We start from the raw sequence: 23,991 nt of genomic DNA on the forward strand, positions 1-23,991 counted from the left end.
AATGAATTATCATCCCTTGGAAGGCTCATAGAAGGAAGAGCCAACGAAAAAACAGACTTCAATAAAATTATTGAAGAAGACAGCCTAGAAGAAGTTGATTCTTGGCTTAATAATGAAAATATGGATCCTTCTCCCCTTTCCCCTGCAAGAACGATAGACTCAGAATGCTATCAAGGAAGAGAAGGATGGGACAACTGAAAAAGCAACCATCATTGTACATAATAGCAGCTATCACTAACCATCACTGTACATAATAGCAGCTATCACTATAGCGCAACCATCACTAAAGCAACTATCACTATAGCCATCACTATACAAAAAGCAGCCATCACTATACATTAAAGCAAGCATCAAAACACTGTTAACTCTAACCATATCCCCGAAAAAGCTATTATTCCCCAAAAGAAAAGAATCATTTACCATTGAAGACCAAACAACTAGAGATTCTTTTCTTATTAAAGGACAGCCACTCTATCCTAAAGCCAGCTGCCAAAGATTCCTTCTTATCGGAGGAAGGCCTCTTCTCGGCTATAAAAGGAAGGACCCTCTCAACTCTAAGGGCATTCGAGTTTTCACTTCTCACCTCTCTCTATTTTGATCTCTATCTCTCTCTCTCTCTCTCTTGCCCCCTATCTATGCTTACAGAAGCTCTCCTTATAAGATTGGTAAATGCTTTGTAAAAAGTGTGAGACTAGGTGTTTGTATATCATATGAGACTAGGTGGTGTTTGTATGAAGTAGATGTGGCTTGTAGACATAACTGTGAAGCTAACTGTAAAGCCCCGGAATGTATTTTCTTATGCATTTCATTATGCATTTCTTTTCTACTAATTAAAGTTTGTATTACTACGTTTTTCTTTGTCTTCTCTAATTAATTATTCAATTATTTAGGATTTTAATGGTCCTGTACAAAATGGTATCGAAGCCATGTTTTAGCTTATATCAAGTTTATTCATAAAATAATAGTTCTAGAACAGACCAACTCGTAAGCTTACTGAGGCCTATAAGTTAATAAGTAATCAGTGGGTGAGGAGCTTTATACCCTTTCAGCCTGTGTGGCATCTCGGGTTTTCATTGGCTCTGTTGTGCACTGAAAACCTCTTAGCTCAATACAATGGAGTAAGATAAGCTAGGCGAGATGCAGTACTCTAGATCTATCATTGTACAACATCAAAACATTGTTACTCTCACCTTATCCCCATAAAAGCTACTATTACCCAAAAAAGCTACTATTCCCCAAAAGAAAAGATTCTTCTACCATTAACGACCAACCAGCTGGAGATTCTTTTCTTCTCAAAGGACAACCACTCTATCCAAAAGCCAGCTGCCAAGATTCTTTCTTATTGGAGGAAGGCCTATTCTCGACTAGAAAAGGAAGGACCCTCTCAACTCTAAGGGTATTCAAGTTTTCACTTCTCACCTCTCTCTCTCTCTCTCTCTCTCTCTCTCTCTCTCTCTCTCTCTCTCTCTCTCTCTCTCTCTCTCTCTCTCTCTTGCCCCCTATCTATGCTTATAGAAGCTCTCTCTCTCTCTTGCCCCCTATCTATGCTTATAGAAGCTCTCCTAATAAGATCTGTAAATACTTCGTAAAAAGTGTGAGATTAGGTGTGGCTTGTATTATCATATGAGACTAGGTGTGGTTTGTATGAAGTAGGTCTGGCTTCTAAACATAACTGTAAAGCCTCGATATGTATTTTCTTATGCATCTCTTTTCTATTAATTAAAGTTTTGTATTACTATGCTTTTCTGTGTCTTCTCTAATAAATTCTTCAGTAATTTAGGATTTTGATGGTCATGTACATATGCTTTTCTTTGTCTTCTCTAATAAATTCTTCAGTAATTTAGGATTTTGATGGTCATGTACATATGCTTTTCTTTGTCTTCACAAATGAATAGTTCTAGAAGAGACCAACTCATAAGCTTACTGAGGCCAACCTATAAGCTAATAACTAACCAGTGAGTGAGGAGCTTTATACCCTTTCAGCCTGTGTGGCATTTCTCGGGTTTTCTTTGGCTCCATTGTGCATTGAAAACTTCTTAGCTCAGTAGGACATAGTAAGCTAAGCTAGGCGAGATACAGTAGTCAAGATCTATCAAAATTGGATAATCTTGAAGAACTTCCTAGAAGCAGTATTTCTCTTGCTAGAAGGGAAAATATAACAAACTTAGAAGAAATCCCAATAGAAGATAATGAAATTAATTCAAATTGGAAACTACCTTTAACAAAACCAGAAGATAGTCAAAACTACTGAGAGGTCTGAATCCTAATTAAACTACCAATTGACAATTCCTATCTTGGATAATAAGATTTTAAAACATCTTAAAAAAAATTAATCATATTCATATAGGGCTATTTCAGGTAGCCTTAGTCCCTTTAACTAGAATTAGACTAAATACTTATGTTTTAACTTGTGCTTAGGACAAAAGGTTTTTAAATTTTAAAGATTCTTTACTAGGATTAACAACTACTAGCCTTTATAATGGACCTGCATGGTTCAAATTGTTATCCAAATTTTATCCTTTCTATAAAATACAAACACCTGTTAAAAGCCATTGCTCTAACTATTTGCACTCAAGGGCTTAACATGATAGAAGGATCTAGAAATATTGTTGTTATCTATAGAACCTATTTTCGGGTCTTAAATACCTTAAACCTCAAAAATAGGACAATTGAATCAGCCGCATATACTACCCTTTTTGAAACCGATTTAAAAAATAAAACAATTATTCCTAAAAAACTGAAATGGGAAGATATAAGATTACTGGAAATATGGAATCTCCAAACCCTTATAATAAGAAGACCATTAAAATCTCTACAAGACTCCGAATTGGAAACGGTAATTGAATCACCAGAAGGAGATGTAGAAATTACATTTAAAAATGAAAAGAAATCTTTAGACCAGCTTAGAAAAAGTAAAGTTTTAAAAAACACTAAATTGAATAAGACCTTCATCTCTCCGGAATATGTTATCCTTTATACACTTCATCTAGTAATATAGAAAATGAAGAAAGCTGTAATGTTATTTTTTCTTTTGAAATAAACAAAGAAGAAGTAAGAGGAGAATTTTTCTCAAAAGAAAATTCAGAAAAGAGAAACATTTTTTACTAATTGTTCTCCAAAAAGAGAAAATTCAGAAAAGAGAAACATAATTGTTCTCCAAAATTATTCTTAAACCTATAAGACAACTTTGTGGTATAAAACCTCTAGTTACTCTAATTCCCAACATCCCTAAGATATCAAACGTAGTAAAAGAACCTTTGAAACTCCATACTAATAAACTTGATAATTTAACCAACCATCTAAATTATCACTCAGAAAACAACTAAATGTTTTAATTGAACCAGACACCAGCTCTGAAAGCTCAAAAGAATTTTCTCCTGATGAGTCTACTAAAAATTTTTGATACCAACTCGGATGAAATAAGACCATAATATTTTAAAAATATTACTGAATCAGAAAAAATCTTTAACAATATGAATGTCACAAGGAATGTTAAGACAAAACTCTATTATGGTTGTCCCTCACCAATAGGCATACTTGAAGAAATCCCAGATGTAGTCACCCAGACTTTCTCTGGTGACTCTATTAATGAATGGAATATAGATGGCATGACCGAACATCAAATTTTGAACACTATCCAAAATATAACTATGTATCTATTGCCTGTCTACTAAGCAAAAATTCTGATCACACCATAGCTAACCTAATAGTGGCAGGATTTTCTAGTCAACTAAGAGATTGGTGGAACAATTATTTAACCATAACCAAAGACAAATTATCCTTACCCACACAAAACTAATCAAAATAATCAAATTATAAAATATGAAACAGGACAAGAAGAGCAAGACGTTGTCTCTACTAAACTTGTTATTTTAACTCATCATTTTGTAGGAAAAACAGAAGACATAAATGAAAAGAATAGAGAACTCCTTTATAATTTTAAGTGGCATGCCCTATCTCAATTCCGCTGGTACAAAGATGTATTCCTCACCAGACTTTTTAACTCTAGATGATGCCGAAAGCATCCAGTGGAAAGAGAAGTTTCTATCAAGTTTACCTATGTGCTTTGGTTAAAAAGTAAAATCCTACATAAATGAAGGAGGGGGGAGTATGAGTATACTTTATCTTCTTAATTGTGCCGAAATCATACAAAAAATTAACAAAATAGTAATAATGCTATGCAATGATTTAAGACTAAAAGACAGCTTAAAAGAGAAAAACCAAATAGGAGGAAAGAATCAGGAAATTTCTGCTATCAATTAGGAATTAATCCTTATCACCCTACCAATAAACCAGGTAAATACTTTGAAAGCACTAAAACCTATATCAAGAGACATAAGAAGAATAAAACTAAGAACAACTCAAACAATAATTTACCCAAAAAAAACTCAAACATTAACATGAGAAAACAAAAATCTAAACAAAAGAAAGTTCAAGTGTAAGGGAAAAGGGCACTATGCTTATAGAGACTTTGTACATGATTTTTAATTTATTTACGTTAACAGTATAGAGTTTTTTATTGCCTTTCTAAAAATATTGAAGCGGAACTAGTTCTTTATAAAGATTAGCAGTTGTTAATTCTAAACGCAAGCTGCTATAAAGACTAGCAGTTGTTAATCCTAAAAAAGAATCTTTAAAATCTAAAAACCTTTTGTCTTGAACACAAGTTAAAACAGAAGGATTTATTCCGATTCTAGTTAAATGGACTAAGGCTGCTTGAAATAGCCATATATAAATATAATTAAATTTTTCTTTAAGATGTTTTAAAATCTTATTATCCAAGATAAGAATTGTCAATTGGTTGTTTAATAAGGATTTAGATCTCTCAATAGTTCTGACTGTCTTTTTAGCAAGGAAAGTAAAAGTTCCTACTTTATATATGGCTTCTGGTTTTATTAAAGGTAGTTTTCAATTTTAATTAATTTCACTGTCTTCTATTGAGATTTCTTCTAAGTTTGTTATATTTTCCATATCAGTAAGAGAAATACTACTTCTAGGAATTTCTTCAAAGATAATCCACTTTTTTATAGATCTAGAGAACTTTGTACATTAAAGCAGCCATCAAAACACTGGTACTCTCACCTTTTTTTTAATGATGTTAACCACTGTATTCAAGAAGTAAAGGATTACAGTGGTCTGTCGAGAAGGCCCATAGGCCTGGCCTCTCGGCAAAACTTGGCTTTCCTGTAAAGAGTAGCCCTATAAAAAAAATGGGTGGGGCTTATAACATTTGCCCATTACAAAAAGTGTACAAAAAATAAGAGACCCAAGATTGAGAGATTGCAAAAGTCCTTATAAGGGAACGACCAAAAAACATAGGAAGTCCAAAATGCCTCAAGCTCCTATGAATCCCCAACGCTTGAAGCCACTCCGTCTCTAGCCAGTTGGTCCACCAGGGCGTTTGATTCCCTCCAAATATGCATAATTTCGTCATAAACCGAAGCAAGGTACCAGGGAGGGGGGGGAAGGCCAGCAGCCCAAGTGATAATGTTTTGGGTGTCTCCTTCCACAAACTGGGGATGTCCCCACATGGGGTTAAACATTTTAAGTCCAGAGAGGAGTGTCGTAGACTCAGCTAGCTGGGAATCGGCGTGGCTTATGTGCTAGGAGAAGGAGGCTAGGATGTTGCCATGATGGTCTCTGAAGGCCCCACCCACTCCTGCTGGTCCGGGGTTTCCGAGGGAACACCCGTTGAAATTGAGTTTTGTGAGGCTTTCCAACAGGGGAGACCAGTTGTTAGCTCTGGAGACCTGCGGGGACTGGGTGTGGAGGATGTCTTGCCAATGTTGTAGGAAGGTCGAAGCCAAGATGCCTTTGAAGGCCTTGTGACTTGAGGCCCAAAAACTAACCTAAGTGGTGACTTTGTGGGACAATGTTGGGGTATCACACTTTGCACTTCGGAAGATCCTAGCGTTTCTTTTTGTCCAAATGACCCAGACCAAAGCCACAATGGAAGCCTTCCATAACAGCCTACCGACTTTTGGCCATGGAGAGTCCAACGTTACTTTGAGAAGGGCCGGTAGGAATGCAGGAGTTACCCAAATAAGATCAAAGAGGCAGAGAAGTTGACTCCACAAATTGAGTGCCAGATGGCAATGGATGAAGAGGTGAGGGTTGTTCTCTTCTTCGCAGAGACACATGACACAGCAGTTGAGGATGGGGACACACCTCCGTTGGAGTTAATCAACTGTGAGAACTCTTTCTGAGAAAGCTATCCAGTTGAATGCTTGCAACTTAAATGAGGCTATAGAGGACCACACCTTAGCGACCACAGATGTCGGGGAGTCGGGGAACGTGGGTGGTTGCAAGAGTTTAATGTAGAAAGAGGCTACAGAGAAAGAAGCCGAAGGGGATGGGGACCACACCAGTGAAGACAGCGAGAGGAAGTCCAAGGTTTCGAGATCAAAAAGGGGGCATCTGAAAGATGGGTTCCAGACTCTAAGATTGCCAGAGATGGGCATCTCATTGGCAATAGAAGAGGAATGGTGGGTTGCTAAAGAGAACAGAGAGGGGAACAGGTCCCTGAGTGGAGTATGGCCCAACCAGAGATCAGACCAGCAACGAAGTCGGGTCTCCTCCCCTAGGGTGGAAGCGAATATTTTGCTAAAAGACAATAAGAGAAGATAGGAAGGACTTCCATACCCCTGATGCTGCACTCGATGCTCTCCCTTCTGGTAGCCAAGTGTTGAAGGGAATTTTTTATTTATAGCGGATGACTTGTGACCAGAGCAAGTCGTTTTGTGTTGCCAGACGCCACCACCATTATCCGAGTAGGGCCGTGTTCTATTTTCTCAATATCCAGATCCCAAGTCCACCAAGGTGCTTCGGTTGGCAAACTTTTCCCCACGAAATGATGTGGTATTTTTTGGATTTAGAATCCCCCAACCATAGAAACTTTCTCATCAACTGCTCTAGGCAACTAGCAACCATCGCAGGCATGTGGAAGAGGGACATGAGGTACATCGAGGTATTTGCCAGGGTCGCCCTTATGAGAGAGTTCCTCCTTGCGAAGGATAGGAATTTGCCTTTCCACCCTGCAAGGCGATGATTGACTTTGTCTATTATGTAGGACCACTGCCTCTTTTTAGGTTTTCCTAGGCCCAGTAGCATCACTAAGTAGCTTGTAGGGAGGTCTTCCACTTTGCACTCCCACTCAAGAATGAGGGCTCTAGTCTCAGTCGAAGTGAGAGCTATTCTTATCATTGTGGATTTTCCCATGTTAACTTTGAAGCCAGTGGCAAACTCGAAGCATCTAAGAAAAAGTCGTAGGGTCTCAATTTCCCACGAGTTAGAGTCTATGAAGGGGAGTGCTGTCAGCATACTGTAGGTGAGAAACAGTAAGACCCCTAGGGCTACTTTTGAATCTAGCGAGGCGACCGGACTGGTACAAACGAGAAATGTATTGACTGAAAACCTTAGCCGAGATAGCAAAGAGGAAACGGGATAGGGGATCTCCTTGCTGAAGACCCCTAAAGGATGGGAAGTAGCCTTTCGGTGCTCAATTAATGAGTACGGAGAAAAATGGGTGGAAGTAACAGTCCCTCATCCACTTTCTCCAACGCTCCCCAAACCCCATCCGAGCCATAATTTCATCAAAGATGGACCAATCAACATGTCATACGCCGTCTCCCAATCAATCTTGAAAATTAGGCCCGGCTGTTTAGCTAGGTGCCTAGAGTGCAGGCATTCATGCGCATTGGGACCCCGTCAAGGATTTGCCTATCTTTGATAAAGGCACTCTGGGAGAGAGATACCACGAAGGGGATGACATCTTTAAGCTTTGGAGAGGATCTTGTAAGTGGAGTTAACCAAACTGATTGATCGGAAGTCCTTCAGTACTTCTGCTCCTTTGATTTTTTGGACCAAAGCGATGAAGGTCGCATTCATGGCTATGTGAAGAATTCCCCAATGAAAGAAATCTTCGAAAAAGTTTAGAAAGTCGGGTGTGAAGGTTTCCCAGAAAAGCTTAAAAGGAGCGACTGGGAAGCCGTCCGGGCCTGGTGCTATGTCTTTACCCAGGTCCACCAAAGCAACCAGAATCTCTAATTCAGAGAATGGTTGTTCCAACCACTAAACCCAATGAGCAGAAACAGTGAGAAACTGTAGATCTGCCATCCTAGGTTTGGGACCCGGGGGGGAGCCAGAACAGAGAGTTTGGAAGAAAGAAAGAAAGAAAGAATGGCTGCTTCAATACCAGGAGGTTGGTCCAAAATCCTATTTCTATCCTTGATAGTGGAGATAGAGTTGTCCCGAGGTCGGCAGTTTGCAATTCTGTGGAAGAATCTAGTGTTATGATCCCCCGGAACAGAGCCATTCGACCCTGGACCGCTGAAACTAATGAATTTCTTCTTTTTTGAGGGTGAAGAACTACTCCAGTTTGTGCTGAGTTTTAAGGTTTGATTTAAAGGTCGATTGGGTCCGAGATTCTTCAATGAGATTTAAGGCTTGAATGGCCACGAAGTGGGAAGTCTTGAGATGGGAAAAGTTGCTTGGGATAGTTTTACACTAGGCTTTGAGGGATGCCTTAAGGAGTTGGATTTTGGTTTGCGGTTTGTAGCCTGCCCTACCCGAGACAAGAGAAGAGAAGGACTCCCACCAAGTGGGGATGAGGGAGGACAGAGGGGCCTCTTCAAGCTAAGAGAGCTCAAAACAAAAAGGATTAGAGCCTCTCGAGACAGCTAGGGTGTCTAAGAAGATAGGGTAGTGGTCAGAAGTGGGTTTAAATAAAGCCAGGGTGTGAGAGCATGGAAAGTCAACATCCCAACTCGATGAGAGGAGAAACTTGTCTAGTTTAGATAGAGAGGGTTGAGATGAGTGGTCTGACCAGGTGAATTGGTTTCCCTGGAGTGAGATGTTTAATAGTTCGTTTCGCGAGATGAGGTCTAAAAAGTCCATCATCCCCTGCGAGATGTTGGAGTTAGAGTTCCTCTCAAAGGACCATTTAGTAATATTAAAATGCCCCCCACCAACCCCCCCCCCCCCCAAGGCACCACGAGAGATTTACGAGGATGGCGATGAGGTCGAGCTCGTCCCAAAGTAAGGTTCTGTGTGTAGTTGAGTTTGGGCCATAAATGGCCAAAAATTTCCATGGATATCGTTTTGAGATCCTAGAAAGGAGGATAGTCACAAAAAAGTCCCTTATATGAGAAGACACGAGGTCGTGTTCTAAGGGATTCCAAATGACCCAGATACCCCCTGAGGCACCCACCACAGGCAACGACCCCCACTAGCAACACCTACAGCCCCATACTTGGCAAATAAGATGAAGAGAGATGTCGGCTTTTTTATTTTTGTAAGCACCAAAATGGTTGGGCTGTATTTTCCACACAAGTCATGAGCAATATTGCGTTTGAGGGTTTGTCCCAACCCCCGCACATTCCAAGACAGCATCTTCATAAGGAAATGATGGGGGTTGAGGGGGGTGCCCCTCTAGGAGACCTTCTAAGGAGAGGGTCCATTGGTAGAGGAGAGGCGCCAGCCACCGGAGGTGGCAAGGAAGCAGCCAGTTTGTCATAGTTAACACTAGAGTATAGGTTGAGCAACTCCCTGTAGCCTTTGATTCTCACCTTGAGCCTGCTCAGAGCGTCTGCCTAGAAGAAAAGATGAAAGGGACCCTCAGGTCCTTCATAAGGGAATCCCATGACCCTAAGGACCTCCTTAATGTTGTCCTCAAACTTTGCATCCACTAATGTAGCTAAGGGAGGGGTAGGGGTTGAGCTGAGAGGCTTGGTTTCCGACAAAGAAGGGGCAAAGGATGAGCCAGAGGGCCCAGAAGACGAGGGAAGGGAGGGTTCAAGGTAATAGGAAGGGTAGAGATCAAGGGGGATTAAGAGGTTAGGCTCAGGGGTGGTGGACGCCTGTGGGAATGGGAGGAGGGACAAAGGTGGTGAGAGAGTGGATGCCCTTGGGTTTGGGATAGAGGAGAGAGGTGGAGGGTTGAAACAAGGATGGTCAGGATCGAGGGTTACAGAGGAGGGGTAGGTTTAAGGGTGGGAAAAGGGTTGGGGAGGAGAGGAAGAGGGTTAGGGTAAGGGTTAGGGTTAGGGTTAGGGTTAGGGTTAGGGTTAGGATTACGATTAGGGTTAGGGGTATGGTAAGGAAGTGAAGGGGGGTGGACCACCGGAAAGGGTAGGGGTAAGGTGTTTAGAGGAGTTGGGGAAACAAGGAAAGGGTGAGGGGGTAAGGACGCAAGCGTCGTCGGGGCCAAGAGAGTCGCAAATGGGTCACTAGGGGGCTGGGAGAGAGGCTCTGGAACAAATCTAACCTGAAAGAGAGGGACAGTGTTGAGGGGGTAGGGAAGGTAAAGGGCCAAAAGGGAAGGCAGAATAGCAGGATCTAGAGGTCTTGGGTCGTCGGATTCCACCACCAGTATTCCGACAGGAAAAGATGGCCACTCCATGGAAGGAGGAGATAGGGTGAGGGGTTCAAAGAGTTCGGCAGGTGGCAGGACAGCAAGGGGTAGCAGGGGCTGAGACAGCGCCGACAGAGGTGTTTCGGGGGAAGGGGGAGGCTCAGGAGGCTGTAGATCAACGAAAAGGGGAGGGGGTGAGCTGGAGACGATCGAGTTGCGGGGGCCAAGTCTACCAAAAGTGGCGGAAAGGGGTTGAGGGTAGAGAATAGCAGATAGGAAGTGGATGGAATAAGGAGGGGAGCTTAATCAAAGGGTGGAAGAGAGATGGGTGGAGGTAGCAGAGGTAGGAGGAAAGAAGAGGGAGGGGCAAGAGAGGTGGAGGGGCATGCCGACAAGAAGGCAAGAGTGGAAAGAGGTAGAGAGGGGAGGGGAAAAAGCAAAGGAAAGGAAGACAGCTGGGTCGGTACCTCGAGGGGAGTAGGTGGAGGTGCTGGACGGGTGTCCTCGAAGGGATTCGACTGAGGGTTAAGGGAGGGCAACATAGGTTCGATAACTGAGGCAGAGGAAGGAGAGGGGACAGATGTCGAAAGAGGGGTGGAAGAGGGAGGCGGTGAGGAGAGGTAAAAAGGAGCATGCTTCTTAGGGGGAGAGCCCGAGGGCATGCTGGGGTAGCAAAATGGCGGCGAGCCGTGGCAAATGGAAGAGCGATGAGGCTGGGGTGGGGTAGCTCCACCTAAGGAGGCCGGCGGCTGGAAATGAAGGGAAAGGTCGACATCAACCCAGACAACTTTGTTGTGTCCAGGAGGGTGGGCACAGTCGGAGCAGGTGGCAGAGTGACTAATGTTGCAAGTGAAGTTGTACCAAGGGACGAACCGGTGCAACCTGGGGTGGGTTCTGCTGCCAGGAACGGCTGTCATCTGCGAGCAGCGGCTTGTTGTCGAGGGCTGGATGCCTCGACAGAAGAGAAGGAGCGGAGACAGGACCAGCACGATGGTGGCGCTGCCCAAACTGGTGCCATTTCCTGGATACCATATTCCAAGCAAACAGGTCAGGCTTGTTTGATAGGTTGCCAACAGAGGTGGTTAGGGAAAAGGGGGAAGGAGGTGAGGCCAGGGACCACGAAACTTGGAGGTGGAAGAATGCCCCTTCCACTTCGAGCTAGATGGAGGGAAGAATGAGTCTAGGATTGAGAACTTCCAAGATGAGTCGTATGGATCCCAAGGGTATAAATTCAAGAGATTTCTCTACCAGGGTACCACAGGCCTCAGCTATCCTTTTAAAGGTGGTGGGAGCTCAAGCATGGAGGGGTACGTGTGACACCGTGACCCATGCTCTTTGCTTCCTGAAAGACACTGCGACCAGTGACCATTTGTGAAGCTCCAGTGAAGCTCCCTTGAAGCGAAGGGACGAAGCGGTCTGTAGAGCATGTAGGGCACTTTCCTCAGAGGGGAAGCTGACAAGGATAGAGCCGTTCGATAGGCGGCTGCAGGTGAGGATTGGCTCCTCCCAGGAGCGCTGAACCCATTTCTCGATAGCCCGGAAGTCATCCCTGTTACGTTGGAAAGAGCCCACCAAGGAGGAAAGGAGCTTGGATCTAAGGGGGATCGAGACCTCGACCAGAGTGGAGAGAATAAGAGGACGGTGAGGAGAACGAGGCCAGGGTGGAGAGGGAGGATACTGGGATGGGACAGGTGTCCCCGAAGGAGCCCTTGAAGAGGTGGATAGAAAGGAGGGTGGGGGAGAGGACACCACCTATGCAAAAGTGGCTAGAGGAGGAACAGGCAGAAGAAGGGCGGTAGCTACGTCTGAAGAAGAATGGGGAGCAGGGTGGGGGGCAGGATGAGAGTACAAGCTGTAGATTCACTCCAGTCCAAGGAGGGAAACCACCTCTTTGAGGAGGAGGAAGCCATTAGAGAGCCAGAAGTTCTTTACAAATCTTAGTGTAACATTAGCTTGTAATTATTCCTATTGGTCCTCATGCCTTTTACCATGAAAACAACATGAAACTAAAATGAAAATCCACAGTTACGCACCTTATACCCGAAAAAAGCTACTATTCCGCAAAAGAAAAGATTCTTCTACCATTGAAGACAAACCAGCTAGAGATTCTTTTCTTATCAAAGGACAGCCACTCTATCCTAAAGCCAGCTGCTAAGATTCCTTCTTATCGGAGGAAGACCTCTTCTCGGCTATAAAAGGATGGACCCTCTCAACTCTAAGGCCATTCGAGTTTTCACTTCTCACCTCTCTCTATTCTGATCTCTATCTCTCTCTCTTGCCCCATATCTATGCTTATAAAAGCTCTCCTTACAAGATTTTTGTTTTTTGATAAAGTTAACTGTATTACTATAAATAGTTTTACATGGAGAGTTTGAACCGAGAGTCCCTCCATGCTAGGGCTCTCCGTAAAAAATAAGTCAACCAACCCTATACAAAATGATCATAAAGATCTGTCCAATGTATCAAGAGATAGGAAAGCTGGAATATTGCATTAAGGATCATGTCAAGGACTTCAAGGTTGAAGAAGATCATAAGTTTAAGCAAAAGACCACTTTAAAACTCAAGGACGAGTTTTCTCCAACCAGAAGAGTCAGATGCAGGAGCTTGAATAGTCTTGGATTTTCCTTTGGATTTAAATTTTTAGGGTTTAAGGATTGTACTTTTTTTATTTATTTTTATTATTTAGTACTTTTTCTTAACAGATGTACTTTTTATTTATCTTTATCATTTAGTACTTTTTCTTTGTTAAGAGAGAAGGTCAGTATCTAGTTAATAAACGGTCAAAGTTTGAAGTAATATCAGGGGAATCACACAAAGTATACAAAACAAAAATTTTAATAACTCTTTACATAAACTTCCATTGAACCTTGGGAAAACACCTATGTACTACAAACTAGAAAATCAAAATACTAGTCTTCGATCAAGACCAAAAACCTTATAATTTGAGCATAGCTCTTTTACAATTCTTCTTAAATAAAATACAACAAAAGGTAAAGACTAAGAATTAATGTGCATGAGTTTAATATCTTTTATCGGAAGCCGATTTCAAACAACCATTGCGCGAAAACTGCAACAGTATAATTACAACCCTTGCTATCTCTCACAACCAATTGCGCAAGGAGGAGTTGGTTTCGATCTAATCTAAGGAAGCAAGCACAATAACACCACATCATGAAATTCTCATTCATACAAAGAAGTCCAAAGTGACTTCAAATGAGACACTGGACCACGAGAGCCAAAGGGAGAAATACGCGCCAAAACACACTCAAAATGGAGTAATTTGCAGACTAGGGTTTGGTTGAAACCTCCAAACACCTATAGGATCAAATGGGCTAGACTTGGGATGTGGAGCACACTGAGACCTCACTGTTATGCATCATATAGTTCCATTTCCAGCAACATTGATGCCATAACAGTTTGCACATAAGAGATTCGAAACTACAGCAACAAAAAGTGACATATAACCAAGGCTCTTCACTGTAGGATTAAAACTCATGAAAGTTGAAAGATGAAACAAGTAAGCTTGCTGTTATGACTAATTCCCGCAGCTTACTCTGTCATAATAGTGGGTTGATCTCATGGAAATATGTGTGATTGTGCTCAAGAAGTCACGCTTGGCATGGAAAGCATGCAATAGGCCTAAAACTACACTATCAAAAATGCACAAAATACATACTCTTTAATTCAAACATTAAAGTACTCTAGGAAGAAACTATGAGCATGATTGCTAACTGTTATCATGAATTTCCAGCAGCTTATCATTGACATAACAACAGCCTTGAATCAATAAAGAGTGTGTGATGAGGCTTTGAGGGTCATACCTTCATTATGGGGTGAAAGGCATGCAACCATAAAGGAGCTAGCAAAATCAATTTATGATCTTTGAGATGGAAGAAATGAAGGCTATGGGAGTGGGGGCATGGCCCTCTTTAGGAGAACCAATGAAGAGTTTAAGTGTGAGGCAAAAGTGTAGAATGAAGTGGGATGTGGTCCTTATATAGACTTTTCATGTAGGGTATAAAAGCTAGATTAGATCTCAAGATTCTCAAGCACCCATTGAGTGAAGATCTAGCCTTATCAATCACCATTGATGGCTATTATATGGATGGTGATGATTGAGTACATTCTTATTACCATGCCCACATAGCACCTCCAAAATTCCATCAATATCTCAAGTGCCCTTAAACCCTGATTTTCAAAATCAACTCATCTCAACCATTCATTTTTAAAACCATCAATCATCACCTTTGATTCAAAATGAAGTTTTAACGAGGTGGCATGCCACCCCTTACCTCATGAATTGTGGAGACTTGCATCACACACAAGCTAAATGAAAAGTCATTATCAAACATTATAACACCCCATGTCATGGTGTGTCTCCCTTATCCTCTTCACACCAATCAAATCCCTCCATTTCAAATATCTAAGGGATATCAAATCACAAAATTACGGAATTAAAGATTTTAAGGAAAATGCAATATCTCTACACTCCTACATGTGAACACACACATGTCACCACACATTTGCTTCACACATGTGCCATAAATACTTACAAATGTTATGTGTCATATCCAAACTAGGGTCCCACATCTAGGGTTAGGATTTCCACATCATGCCCGTTGGGCAATGATGTGGTTACCACATGGGATGCACATGTGGCATACATTGGCCATTTATGTGCTACACGCCATATGTGAGGACGTCCTTAATTGGAATTAGCACACAACAATTTTACCAAAGAACTTTTCGTTTGAAATAATTTTTCAAAAATCATCTAAAATCATGATAAATCATTTTTGATAAATTCTCATCAAATATCATGGTCTTGCACTTCTCATAAATCCGGTGGGGAAGACCCAATCCCACATGAGGTCGGGCTACATGGTATTCCACTGGGCTAGACCCCAAAACCGAATCCAATTTTCTTAGACCAACCCAACAGGCACCTATGAGTCACAAACTTCAGTCCAAACATGAGTGGACCTATCAAAGCTGACCAAATATTTGGCTGGATCCCAAGGTGTTCAGCGGATTACAGGTGCCCCCCAAGGACATGCACTCTTGCGGATGCGGGGGTCCTCTCTCAGCACGTGTGCACAATTGTGAGCAAGCTACATATGTTAAGGATTTGTGCTTATGTCCTCTTACGGCCCAGCTATGCTCACACAAGGCTTAAACACAACATATCTCAAACAAATCGGAATCCACCGATCCCCAAGCCCTGGCTCATAGGACATGAGGCGAACGCAGTCATACCGACCCTGACTAGAGGAAAAACCCTAAAACCTCTCGGTTCACAAAATAGTCCAGGAACCTCACCTCAATCAATCAAACAAGGTTATTTTGGCCTATCTGAAACCCAGTAAACAAAGACTCCAATAGCCACTATGTTCCTGGTCACTCCCACTGTGACTCTAAAAAGTGCTGGCATTGCACACAAGGCCTTGAAAGGCTATTTATCCAACAAAGTTGACATCTAAATTGATTTAGGTTTCAATATAAAAAGGAAAGTAAGTAGTTCCTATTTTAATGGGGTCTAGGTGAGAAGTGCGTACAACACTAAGGAGAGAGAAGGAAGTTAGGTGGAGTCCTAGAAGAGTGTGTTAGTTAGAGAGAAAATATTGCCCAGAAAATTGTGGCTTTAGAGCATAGGGGTATGGATGGATAGGAAAGAGGGAGGTTTCTAATTTATTTTTATTTTATTTATTCCATTTCAAGTATAAAGGGAGAAATGTAACCTCACGTGAAGGAGACTTAGAATTTTCAGACTTTAACTTATAGAAGAAAAAAATGTGTTCTTCCTTGGAGAAAGCTTACACAACTGATTGGTTTGCTCTCTTGTCTCTTGCATGTGGTGTGCTTGATTTAGGGTTTATGTTTTTGTGGCTAGAATTTCTTCTCTCTACTATCTTTCCTTTTTGTTTTCACTATGTCACTTCTCTTCTAGCCTTTCGAGCATCTTTTTTCCAAAGAGCCACCAGTACGAATAGGAATAGTCTCATGGGAGCCAACCCATTCCATAATGTTTTTAACCTAGTATATTAATCAGCAATAGTCTCATGGGAGCCAACCCATTCCATAATGTTTGTAACCTAGTATATAAATCAGCAAGAGAGGAGTCTCCTTGGCTGCGGGCTACAAGTTCACTTCCAATTAGATAAAATTTAAGCCTTCTTTTTTTGTTTGAAACTTTTAAATTTTGCATCACAAAATCAGTGATGAAGCACTTTACAAAACTGAAAATGTGTTTAACGACCCAAGTTGCCAAGCAAAATCACGCCATCAAAATTAAAGTTCACCATCAAACACAAAACGAATGGCCAAACTCAATCCAATGCCCTCGATTGAAGCTCAACCTCCCATGTGGAAATCCTGTGTTTGCCCATGCACCATGTGATTGTGGCCATGTGCCAATATTGTCTGCTGTCCATGCGACAGCATTGCCTTTGCACCATTTTCCTCCCCTGAGAAATTTATTCAAGCCTCCATCGGGGGATTTCGAGAAACCTCCAATACCGAGGCAATGATCCCCAACATAAACGTCCTTGAGGTTCCAACATCCTTCAACCCGCCAATACACACCATAGTTGTTGGGAGATCTCCCAACCACGGTGGCGATCCCGCTCCGGAATCTCGCTCCTTCATTTCGAAAATGAGGTCTTCAAAGGATCATGATTTTTTAATTTTGGGATCTCCGCATGTTAGGGATCTTGATCCCCTCTGTTTGGGACCTTGATAATTTTATCCCCACATTAAAGACCAGGATAAACACCAAAATGATGATTTTCAAGCCAGCTAGCAATGTAACTATATTTTTAATATAATTGCATTAATTGTTGGCTATAAACAAAAAGATCCCCACTTTAAAGAGTATGAATAGTCCTAACTATATATCTTGTTTAAGGTTAGGAGCAAGATCCCCAAAAGATTGGGATCGACTATCCAAATCCCAAAAACTCAGGATTGAAATTCCTAACATTTAGGGATCTCGATCCCTAACATATGTATTGTACAGACAACGTTCAACCACAGGGATCTTCTAGCCTTTCGCAAACCGCTAGCTCCCAACCCCTATCCTACTCCTAATCCCAACAACTATGATCCACACATCCCCAAGAAAACTAAAACAGAGATCCCTGTGCATACGTGGTATCAGTTAGGACAACACTAGAGCTATTTCCCATCAGTCATTCCAAATATGGCTTTCATGGCACCGCTTATACCACCTTTGTCCTTAGAATTCGTGCCCATATGAGATGATGGGTTGGAAATGGCATCCTCTGTTGTGGATTCCTTGTCATGAGAGAGGGCATCCTCTGCTTTGGAGGCTTTGTTATCAGGGTATGGGGTGCTTATTGGGTTTGTTGTCATAGAAATGGGAAAGCCTTGGTTTCTTCATTTTTAGCTATCTTGGTAGCAGATCAGGTCAACTGGTAGATATTGGAGAGATCTAAGTGTCTGAGTAACATTTCCAGGGTCTGCATGGTGAGCTTTGGATGAGCCTCGTGTGTGACCTTTGGATGGGTGAGCTTGGGATGATGGGTTGCTAGATGGGCTTTGGATGAAGGAAGTGCTGGATGAGCCTTGGACTATGAGGCTGTGCTTGGGGGACTTTAGATTGCTCTTCCAATTCTGCCCACATAGCTTAGGCAGCAGTCATGACCATTATGGGGGGCCCATTATCAGGTTGACAGAGCTCAAAAACCATGACTTATTCAGGCATGTGGCATGTCTCCCAGAGAAGTTGATGAGACAATGTCACATCTAGTTCGGTATGAGTACCATCGAAGGAATCTAACTTGTCTTTGCATCTGACATCCATCCAAACAACCTGTCTCCAATGGTGTAATTGTAGCCATAGAGTTTTTCAGTAACAAGTACAGCACTGTGATATCTTCTTCCCATTCTTGCTGCATTTTTTCAGGGTTTTCATCCTATTTTTTACATTTACCCCCTTGAAGCCCCCCCCCCCAATGCATTTTTTCAGGGTTTTTCATCCTTTTTCAGTGTATTTGCTGATTTTTTTCCATGGAGAATTCAAGAATGCCCATCTATTTCTGGTATTTGGCCTCCTCTAGTTTTCCACCATTCCTGAACTTTTCCATGGATTCTGCATCCGTTTCCCTCATGCATGAGTTCCATGCTCCAAACTTTGATCTATAATACCAAAAATCTAAGGAAAAATTAGATATAATACTAATTTAATGGAACAAAGGCCGAGGGAGAGAGGAAGTTCTTTTCAAAGAAATGTTCAGATAATGAAAAAAAACCATAAAGGGAGTTAATATAGCCTTAGAGAATAATGGACGATTTTAAAATAGTCTGATTGATTCCTGATTTTTCAGTGAAAAGTCCCAGTCACTATAGGGCCTATCTAGAACTGATGACAAGACAATTCTGAGTCAAATCGCATGATTCCACAACTCGTATTTTTTGAACACTGGCCAAAAGCTCATCCTAAGTTTAGAACCTCTGTTGAAATTACACAATGATATCTAATCCTCAAATTTTGACTTGGATTATGTCACAGATGAATCATCAAATCAAATCAACATGCATAAGAAAGTTCAGGCCTAAAGTTTTAGGACCTTGATCATAAATATGGAGATCAGTATTTGACCCTTAAATTATGCATCAAGCCAAGTCCAATCTGAGTAGCCAACTCAAATCGACATGCATGCAGGCAATGAAGTGCTCAATCGAAGTCTTAGGCTATGATCAAATTATGTAACTCGGCATCTGCTGCAACAGATTTTTATTAAGCATCATCTTTTAAACAACCCAATAAACTAGTACTTTACGATAGAATCTAACAAAGTTGAAGTTTTCTTTGTTTTCTATACCCTACAATCTGAAAAAAATTAATAACATTGATGTCTATGCCAATTTCTTTTAGCACAAGCAAAAATTTCACAGCAAAAGGTTGGCCCAAGTATTTCAATGAGCAAGTGAAAATTGAATGGAATTCTGCTGCATCTCAGAGAAGAACTAAGTCTTAACAATAATAAAGATTACAAAATGGTTAGGGCAGGGATTAACTTATTGCACTCTTCAAATTGAGATTCCTATCGCTTTTAATAACAAACAAACAAATCAAACCATAACAAATTTCTCAAAACCACAGAAAACAACATGGTAACATGTTTGTAACAAATATTTCCACTTATACTCTCGTCATATAAAACTCTGGCAGCCCAATATATCTCAAAGAAATTATCTGAAGCAAAAGAAAAAACTGTATGGAGGCTTTCAATTCGCCTTGATACTAAGTAAAACCAAATCTCGTGAACCATTCAAATTATCTTGCTAGTTTCCTTACTCATGTTAAACAAAGCTTTCATAGATGCTGACGATACCTCACAGGAGAAGATAACCACAGTTGTCGATTTGGTGTTTGCTTGTTCAAAACATAGGTACCCAGATTCCCAAGCTTCACAGTCAAAACTTGATTCTGCGAAAATGAACTTTTATTATTCAAATATAGGATTGAACAAATTCAGCTAATTCAGGAACAGGCATCAAGCTCACCCCATAATCTATGTCAAAGCCATCAACTTGAATGCAGTCACCATATTCCTGTTGAATATCGAAAGATTAAAATACATAATAAAGTACTAAATTTCATCATTATTATTTAAAATTGCATAACAATCAAAGAAAACCGAAAGCTAAAATAAAATAAACATACTTTTACACTTAGTATACATGAAACTTTAACACATGCGACTCATAGTACACAAGGCAATCAAGGTGGCAAAGTCTAAAAGCGCCAAATGCAAGTCTATGTGTAGCACCCCAAAGATACAGGAGCATCTCTTCTCATTCAGAATTTCAGAGACAGACCATGACCAGCTGAATACATCATAAGACCCAAAATAGACACAAAAGTTTATATATATCTTAGAAAGGTTCATCATCATCATCATCATCACACAACTCCGCCTTGGCCGGCCCCCTGCCAGTCCATAACGCTCCCAACCCCAAGTAAAGTAGGAGAATTGTATTAAGTAGGCAGCCATCATAAAACTTTGCCGCAACTTTCCATGAATATTTTAGAAAGGTTGAGACTAGAATATCACTTAGCAAGCAATCCTCCTTTAAGAAACTTATACACTTCGTATGAATAGGCACAAAATTTAGAAACCTCGATGGCAATTTCAGTTAAGAAATTCAGTGAGTATTACTTCTGCATATGTTGCATCAATCCAAAAGCACAAGTTTCAGTTTTGTCATGTTTGTTATTATTCATGCCACTAGAATTTCTGCAGCTAATTGAAACACTAGCATGAAGAACATTACTAACTTAGACAAATTTATAATTCAGTAAGCAACAAATAAGTGATCTTAGTATCCTCCAAAAAACACAAAAAGTTGTGATAAGGATAAAATCTTAAAAGATCCAGACTCTGTGTGTGTGTGTGTGTGCATGTCATTCACTGTCTCTAGTTGGTATATTCTCATTTCACCAATACACTCGAGGATTAAGATACCCTCTCCTCTCTAACAAGTCACTTGCAGATAAGGTACTCGTCATAACTTGCCAAGAAGAAACCCAAAATTGCCAACAGGAATTGTGGATTTCTAGAATGACACATTTAGTCTTCCATCAGGACTGGTGTTCACAAAATAAATACAGGTCAACCAAACCAAATTACCTCCACCTACAGGTAATTTCAAATTTGTCCTTGAAACTATATGCAAACTAAACAACCTAATATAGTTTGTAGCATAGGTCGAAATTATTTTAGGTCACAAAATTAATAGTATTAGAAAGAGCTTACTAGTAGTAAATTAGTGGATCCCTATGTATATACACATACCAAAGCCTCCATAGTCTGAACTTAATAGTTTATGTCAGTCAGGATCTTTCTATTGGAATCACTCACTTAAGGAATATCTTCATGTAATGCCTGTGTCCGTTTTTAGTCATAGATATAATTCATCCATGTCACAGGGTTCCTTCTTCCCTTGAGGGGAGTATGGCAGACCCACAATATAATAGATACCATGACCATCTATACAGCCCTTCCAATATCATCAGGAAGACTTATGGGTGGCTGGCTGAGCTGAACTCCTGGGTTCAATCAGCACTCCCTAAAGATAATGATCTTCTTCACAGGCCGCAGTTTCATATTAAATGTTCCAGTAATAATACAACTTAGTTGGAGTCCTCTGTCACCAGCCTGGCTTAAGTTGATAAGAGAAAGTGCTACCTAAGGAAACCTGGAGCAAGCAAGAAAATGGATTTACGAGTGTCATATGAAATGACCTCAAACAATATTGCTGAACTCCAAGCCATGCTAGACGCAATCCTGGCTTGCAAAAGATTGCGATAGTGAGGATTCTTAGAGAGAGTGACTCATTGCTGGAGGATGCACATGAGATAAATTGTCTGGCCTGGCAATGCTGGAGTTAGTGGTCTTCTATAAACTCTATCCTTGAAGAACTTATGCAAGGCCCCTTATATTTATCATGAATTTAACAATATATGGCAGATGCAGCGAGCAAATAATGGATGTTCTCTCACCCAAGGCATTTCCATCTATCCCCACCTCAATCACCAGTCAGCACTGAAAGAACCCATCTTCTTAACTAAGATAAACTGCCTAAGCCTGTATAAGATGACTGGTCCTCTTGGCCATTGAAGTACAATCACATTCTGTCCTCTAATATCCGTTGTCTTGTTATTTTCTACTCAGCATCAGCTAGTAGCCGAAGCGAGTTCCCATGTAACTTGGTACATGGGAAAAAGCGTCCAACACCCAGGCGAGTATTTCACAAACTCACCCGAGTACCATAGAATTTGAGCTACAGTACTTTATTATGTACTTCTCTCTCTCTCTCTCTCTCTCTCTCTCTCTCTCATAAAAAGAGTTGCCCTTTCTTTTTTCTTTTTTTTCTGCGTCTTTAAAGGCCTGTAAGACTCGCCCCGAGTTACTTGGGGCAAGCAGGGCGGAGTCCCAAGCCCAAGACAAGTATTTAAACCTTGGTTTCAATACTAGCAGTTTCATCAACATCAACTCGAAGTTTGAAGCTAGTAATTCTTTTATGACTAACAAAACAAAACCCAGGGTAAAAAAAATACCTCAAACTTCCCTTGCAAGTCACTAATGGTTGCATCAGCCAACTTATGATACTCATCCTCCTGCAATAGAGAACTGAAGCCAACATGGTCATTAGTAGAATTTGGAGCACCCAATGTCTGCAATTGAAACAAAGGAAACCAAAGAAGCAAAATGTAACAGCATCTCAAATAAATACATGATATCGGCACGTGCTGCGCATCAAACACACAATGCCTTCCAGATTGGGTTCTAAACGAGTTCAAGATAGACAAGGAATGTAGCCAAGCAACATAAGAACTTAAAATAGTCTTTCATAGTCTTTCATGTCAGGTGACAACTATCACAGGCAAAACACAATAATGGAAAACTGTCGAAATAAAAAGAAAAAGCATATGAATTGTTTTACAAACACTCTAGTCCAAGATCTCTCATCCATAGAGTATAATAAAAAAGACGAACTAGGTGCAAGTAATCTAGGAATTCAGAAAGCCTCATACATCTACCATATGTCGATTTACAAATATATGATAATTTCATGAACATATATTACTTAATAGATGCTCACAAAAACTTAATTGTCAGGACTCATGAGTTCTAATTTTTGTTGAGGAGCCAATAAATAATATCCGCTCTGATAACCAAGAAAATCCAATTTCCCCAGCTTGCACCTTACATAAGATTTTTCCAATCGCTTCCACAAAAGCAAAAAGCTTTCCCAGACCACCACAAGTGAAATTATTACGAGAATCAAACCCACTATAGCAATTCACCAAAAACTCAACAAGGTAATAATTTCTTCTCCAGACTTTATGAATATTTCAATAACAAAACCCGTAAAGCCACTCCATAACCTCCATAATTTTCCAAATTAAAAAAGAATCAAGTCCAAAAAAATGTCCCCTCTCAGAATTGAGAGGAAAATGAACGGGAAAAGTAAGGACTTCTAAATTCACCTGTAATCTATGGTCGCCGGACCTTGTTCGACATCCAAGCTCGATGCTCGAGAGCAAAAGGCCCTAATGTCCCATGTATTCTCGAACGCATTTAAGGGAGTGAGATTGGTATTGAAGCCAGTGTCTAAGTACTTAGAGGACTCAAGAAATGGGGCGTGACAGAGAGGAGATAAAAGTAAGGACCTCAATGTGCAAACTTTGCGGATTAACCTAGACGACAGAGAAGTAGCCATTCCTCGACCATTGACACTAATCGATATGAATTGGTAGAACAGAAACCCTACAAAAAGCTTGGCGAAGGAAGAGAGCGTGAGAGAGAGACAGAAAAGTGCTTGAGTTAGCAGCAGGGTTCGCAAAATCAAACTGGAACGGTTAACCCGACTCGACTTACGTAAACCGGCCGAATCAACCGTTCCGGCCGCGCAAGCCCCGAGCGGGCAAAACAATATTGAAAACAATTAAAACAATCACAATATAAACAATAATTAAAACAAAACACATACAAATAAAGTTGAAAATTAATTTAAAAAATAATTTTAACTCATTTTATATTTTTCAAAAGCTATTTTTAAAATTTTTTAAAAAGATAAGAAAATATAAAAGTGAGTATTAATGACCAAAA

General features: G+C 40.8%; 1 protein-coding gene across 2 annotated transcripts in view; it reads right to left on the bottom strand.

Annotated features, from left to right (window-relative positions):
• FH (frataxin-like protein) overlaps positions 1–23,662 on the bottom strand; it is a 43,197-nt gene extending 19,535 nt beyond the window's left edge. Inside the window, exons 1-4 of one of the 2 annotated variants that reach the window (XM_006833031.4) lie at positions 23,370–23,662; positions 22,437–22,509; positions 19,880–19,927; positions 19,708–19,802 (exon numbers count right to left, since the gene is read on the bottom strand). In XM_006833031.4, the coding sequence (XP_006833094.2) occupies positions 19,708–19,802; positions 19,880–19,927; positions 22,437–22,509; positions 23,370–23,602 (449 nt within the window). In that variant the 5' untranslated portion in view covers positions 23,603–23,662. Of the gene's footprint in view, positions 1–19,670; positions 19,803–19,879; positions 19,928–22,436; positions 22,510–23,369 lie in introns of both variants that reach the window. The other variant, XM_088860139.1, reaches the window with a different exon arrangement.
• Positions 23,663–23,991: the final 329 nt, after the last annotated feature.

This window comes from Amborella trichopoda, chromosome 2 (assembly GCF_054954075.1).
Source record: "Amborella trichopoda isolate Santa Cruz 75 chromosome 2, AtrichopodaSantaCruz75HAP2 v2.0, whole genome shotgun sequence".
Classification (NCBI taxonomy): Eukaryota; Viridiplantae; Streptophyta; class Magnoliopsida; order Amborellales; family Amborellaceae; genus Amborella; species Amborella trichopoda.